Raw genomic sequence first — 6,000 nt, forward strand, 5'->3', positions numbered from 1 at the left:
TTTAACTTCAATTCCAGAAATCTTCATTCCACATTCCTAAATGTTTCAGGGTTTGCTTTTAAAAGTAAACTTTTAAATAAGGACTTTAGTTACAATTGTTTTGAAATTTATTCACGTTTTAAACCTGAATCATTTGGATTTAAAAAATTTATTGTTAAGGCTTTTCAAATTGTTTAAGGTGCTTAAACTGAAAGTTTTCAAAAATTAACGCTGAGAAATTTCTTCAAATTCAAAATCTGGGTGGCCGTTTTAATCAAGGAAAAAAAATGATCGGTCATTTTCCGGATTTTTTCTGGTTCCCCAAAATTTTTGACGGTCATTGCAATTAAAGGCCATTAAATGCTAGAAATTCCAATTTCCCTTATCCATTAAAATTTTTTTTTATTTGGCCTCCAACAATTCAAAATTGTCAAAATTGCCTCCCATCTAATTCCGTACAAATCTTTAAAATGAAAAATTGTTCCTTTTCTATTCAGGAACAAAATTAAAACCAAGATTTGTTTAATTGTAACTCGATCAAAATCTTAAAACCAAAAAGATTTCCCTGTTTCAATTTAGAAAAAGGATAGAAAATAGTAAGTTTGGCCCTGCAACTAAATGAAAATGATAAAAAGAAACAATTCTTCCTATTCAGAAGAAAAATAAATAACCAACATTTCCTCCCTTCAAACCCTACAAAAATCTTTAAAATTACAAAACTGCCCTCTTACAAATCAGAAAAAAATTAATAATCAAAATTTCCTCCCTCACAACTGAATAAAAGTTTTAAGAAAATTCCCTATTTCGATTCGGAAAAAAATGAAATACCCGTATTTCTTCCACTTTCTGTAAAATGAGAATTGTAAAATTCAAGCATTGTTTATACATAAATCCTTTCAAGTTAAATTATTTCAATTTTAAGTCGTTTTAAATTAATAATTGTGTAATGTTTATTTATAGATAAAAATTTAAAACTTTTTACATATAAATTAAAAATATAATCAATGGAACAATTGAAATTGTAACGTTCAAATTTTAAATAATTTATATTAGTATTTTTAAATTATAACAATTTAATTAGTACAGTTTAAAATTCTTTATTTTTTCAATATTTGATTTGCTCATTAAAAATGAGCAGTCAAATATTCATAAATATTCCATTTTTTTATTGAAAATTGCATTGAAAAATTTATTATAGCTACTCTAAGGCTTTCAAATGAAAACAGTTCCATTTTCAACGTGAAAATCTGTAAATTTTTTAATTTTATACAGATTAAAAAATTTTTTAAATTGTAAATGTAGGATTAAAAATGAAGACATAAAATGGGACAATCTTAAGTTAAAAGACTTTATAATTTACTTACTGTACCCTACCCAACTTTACCACGTACCCTACCGAATTTACCCTGTGTCCTATTTGACTTTGGCCGTACCTTACTCGGCTTTGGCTCGTATCCTAGCCACCTTTACCCCGCACCTTACCGAACTTTACCCTGTACCCTACCAGATACATACCCAAGATAACTTTACCTAATACCCCAGATAACTTTAGCCCTTACCCATGCCAACTTTACCCCTTACCCTATTCAAATTTACCCCTACTCTAGCTAGTTATTTTCCCTCATTCTCTGGTGAGAGTTAATTAGGTTAGGGAAAGTAGGGAAAGCAAGGGGATGAAGAATAGGGAAAATGTGGAAAAATTAGGAATGGAAAGTAAGGGAAAATAAGGTGAGGTGTAGTATGTGAAATTTGGAGAGGGAAAGTAGAGGAAGTGAGTGGAGGTAGGGTAGGCGAAATTGCGGGAGATAATGATGGCAGGATAAGTGCGGCTAGTCATCGGAAGTGAGAAGAGAGGATATTAGAGAAAATTAGGGGAGGAGGAGTAAGAGGAAATTCTGGGAGGGAAAATAGGAGACATGTCGAGAAATGAGTGCGGGGAAGTGCGGGAAAATGTAAGGTGGACAAATAGGGACAATTATGGGTGGGGAATTAAAAGGTAAACGAGGGGAGAGCTAGTGGAGAAGTAGAGAAGGAAGAAGTTGAAACTTTCAGATCTTGTGAATTCATACTTTAAATTTAGATTCAATAACAGTAAATAAAGATCTAATCAGAATGAAAATGCATTTCGATTTTTCAGGTGCAAATTTTATTCATCTGCTTTTAGGAAACAATAAGATTTACAACAAATCTGCATTATCATTAGAGATGGTAACAACCCGCGAGTTAAGATATCTTTCACCTACAGTGAAAATAAAAATCTACACTATCGATCTAAGTTAACTCCTTAAATAATAGAAATTCTTTCATGTCTTTTCAGACTAGGTGGAGCTATGAATTAAAAACTTTTTAGGTTAATTTTTCGCTGATAAAAGATCTTCTCCTTCATTGTAAAATTTACTTCTATTTAAAACATAAGACCTTTTAAAAGACAGCGACTTTTTGAAAAAAGAGTCTTCTTTCGATCTTTCCAGTAGCTTAGTGGTAAGACCACCCAACCGGCACTCGTTAGTCCTATCATTCGATTCCCAGCGCAGCGAAGATCTTTTTTAAGAAAAAAAATTAATTGAAAAATGTTTAATTCATAGTCCCATCTAATCTCAAAAGATGTTACAGAAGTTCTGTTATTTGAGAAGTTAACTTAGTTGAATAGTGTTGATTCCCATTTTCACGGTCGATGAAAGATATCTGCACTGATCGGTTGTTACCATCTCCGATGATAATACACATTCCTTGTAAAATTGACTTGTATTAAAAAAATAACACCTTGCAAAAGACAGCGTGCTTCTGAAAAAAGGTTCTTCTTTTGATCTTTTGAGTAGCTTCGTGCTAAGAGTACCCGGTCGGCAATCGTAAGACCTGTGGTTCGATTCCCAGTGGAGCGAAGGAGAAGATTTTCAGAACAAAAATTTAATTTTATAACAAAATGTAATTACATGTAGGTGAGTTCATAAAAATAATTGCATTTTTTCAGAAACGAAAATCACTTCGAGCTTCCATGGCAGCTCAACGCAGCATTCAAAGTAATGGATTAAATGACCCTGTGACCGTCAGTCTTTCTGTGGATGCAGTTTCAAGATCAAATATTGGTCCACGAAGTCCTGGAAGAGCCTGGCCAGGTGATAACGACATTCGTCAAAGACCTCGTCAAGATGACATAAGATTGTCTCCAGCAGCTTACACCCTCGACGTCTCTCACTTGGTTGTCTAAACTCCAAATACACTGGGAATCCCATTTACGTAACTCCCATTTAAGTATGTCCCATTGAAGTCGCTCTGAAAATTGATTCCTTGGCGGTTTCCGGATGAGAGAAGGCGCGGAGCCGAAAGGAGTGTCTGCTCAGTCAACCGTGACCAACAGCAGGCGGGTCGCACTCTCAGCGCGTTAATTGCATCAGGTTACATCATGCTTTCCAATCGAACAGAAATTGTTCAAACTACCTTACCTGTTTACATTCGAAGCAAAGGAATCTTCTGCGTGATTTAATTGAAGTCCATTTAGGACCAGGCCGGAAACCGTACTTAAACGGAATTCTCAGTGGAATCAACTGAATTTTGTTTCCTATATTAAAGGAGCGTCCACATATTACGCCACGCTATTTTCAGTGATTTTTAACTCATCCCTCCGTTTTGAGAAATTGATTCCCTTTTCAGTAAACCCTTCCACAAAATATCATGTGAGACTGAACCTGATCGCCCTTCAACTTTTAAATACGAAACATAAATGTAATTTCTTATAATCATGAATCGAACAATGAATAATGACTAAAAACTGTATGATACTAGTATGATGACTTTTAATTTAATTCTGTAGAAATTTTTTTTATTCAAGAATATTAAAATTATTGAACGATAAACTTAAATGACCGATTTACTTAACAAATGAGGAGCCGTCTGCAAACACCTTTCTCCCTTTTTAAAGAATTCTTCCTTCTCCCCGTTTCTCAAGCAATTGTTCATGTTTGAAAGTTAATTTTTATTGGTTTAGAAGTGTAATATTATATTTTCGGTACGAAATTGATCTCGTTTGGTTCAAATTCTACTTTTTGATTGAAAATCGAATAATTTTTGGGGCGAAAATATATATTAAAGTTTAACTAAAAATGTAACTATTCGATTTTCGATTTAGAAAATTATTCTCTTTGGTTGATTGTTCAACTCTTGTTGAGATTGATTTTTTTCACTGAAAACATAACTATTTCATTTTCAATTGAAAATTAATCTTTTCTGGATTAAAAGTCTTCTTCTCTGGTAGAAAATTAATCTTTTCGGTAATCTTTTCCTTGCTCCCTTTAGTCTCGCGTAGTATGTGGACGCTCCCATATTAGGGTGGCTCTTATTTTTCACGTTTTGTCTACAGACCACTTGTCATCACCTTATACCTAATTTCTTTCTCATTTTACATTCTTTATTAGTATAATTAATTAAATTAATTTTACTTTTAAGATTTCAGAATCCTGGTAATAAAGTTGAAAACAGGGTTTAAGATAAAAACTGAAATAAAATCTCTAGACCCACTAAATTATTACCGACGATATTTCTATATTTCTAAAATAAATGACGGATAAAATTATTACATAATATAATTAGTGTTATTTTACATTGAACTTGTTAAACTTTTTTATTGCAAAATTATTTTTGTTAGCGTACTAGTTTAATATTTATATACTGTTATACATGAAGGGTCCGGATTTTGATCCAGTTATTTGATCCAGACCATTAATTTAGGGGCCAGATCTAAGAACCGATTATAACATTCTGGCGCTCAGGGTACAGAGACCCCTTACCGCTTAAATTTAAGCAATGTACAGGGCCTTTGGGAGGGGGAACTCTAGTCGCTAGAAAGTTATAACTGGTTCTTTGATCCGGACACTCAATTGGGGGCTCAGATCAAAGAACAGGTTATAACTTTGTGGCACTCAGAGTGAAGAGACCCTTTACCGCTTGAATGTAAGCAAATTCCAGGGCCTTCAAGAGAGGGCCTTCTAGACGCCTAAAAGTTATTATGGATTACTTCATCCGCCCCCTTAATTAAGGGCCCAGATAAAAGAACTAGTTATAACTTTCTGGCGCTCATAGTGAAGAGACGCCGTACCACTTCATTACCGCTTCAATTTAAGTGATGCTCAGGGTCTTTAGGATCACTCTGCGCGCCAGAAAGTTATATCCGATTCTTTAATCCTGACCCTTAATTGAGTCCCTGATTAAAGAACAGGTTATAATTTTCTGGCGCTCGAAGTAAAGAGATTCCTTACCGCTTCAATTTAAGCACCTTCCAGGGCCTTTGAGAGGCCCCTCTAGATGCCTGAAAGTTATTATGTGTTATTTCATCCGCACCCTCAAAGCGCCCAGATCAAGAACCTGGTTATAACTTTCTGGCGCTCGGAGTGAAGAGACCCCTTACTGCTTAAATTTATGTGATGTTCAGTGTCTTTCAGGGCACTCTAGGCGCCAGAAAGTTATAACCGGTTCTTTGATAGGGACCCTTAATTGAGGGCCTAGCTTAAAAAACTAGTTATAACTTTCTGGCGCTCAGAGTGAAGAGACCCCTTTTCGCTTGAATTTAAGCGCAGTCCAGCGCCTTTTTTCAGGAGGGAGAACAAATTTTCTTGGCGCCACATAGTTAAATCGATTCTTTGATTCGCGCTCCATTTTTGACGACAGAGACTGAGTGTTAAAAAGAAAAATATTGTAATAATAATACAAAAGCGGTACACACTGCCAAAATGGGAGACACCCTTTCTCAAAACAGAAAATCTATATAAATGTTTAGATGGAGATTAAGATTTTATTTAAACAAATGTTGTCTTCTACGCGTTTAGAAAAAGTAACTCGAATGTTGTACTTTTTCAAAATTGTTATAGATCGAAATAATATGTGGGTAAAAAAGAGACATCTAACGTAAAAAAATTACTTTTTCTTGAAACCTCTGACAATCCTTTCTTAAAATTCCAAAAGTTGCCGTTTTAATTAAGGCAGGAAAAATTTCCCGGTTTTTCCGGATTTGGAGAAATTATTCACGGG

The 6,000-nt window shown here is 34.2% G+C and overlaps 1 protein-coding gene across 1 annotated transcript in view; it reads left to right on the forward strand.

The window, feature by feature from the left end:
• LOC117175005 (glutamate [NMDA] receptor subunit 1) overlaps positions 1-5,847 on the forward strand; it is a 53,299-nt gene extending 47,452 nt beyond the window's left edge. Inside the window, exon 17 of the mRNA XM_033364496.1 lies at positions 2,951-5,847. Coding sequence (XP_033220387.1) covers positions 2,951-3,187 — 237 coding nt within the window. The 3' untranslated portion in view covers positions 3,188-5,847. The remainder of the gene's footprint in view (positions 1-2,950) is intronic.
• Positions 5,848-6,000: the final 153 nt, after the last annotated feature.

This window comes from Belonocnema kinseyi, chromosome 6 (assembly GCF_010883055.1).
Source record: "Belonocnema kinseyi isolate 2016_QV_RU_SX_M_011 chromosome 6, B_treatae_v1, whole genome shotgun sequence".
Taxonomy (NCBI): domain Eukaryota; kingdom Metazoa; phylum Arthropoda; class Insecta; order Hymenoptera; family Cynipidae; genus Belonocnema; species Belonocnema kinseyi.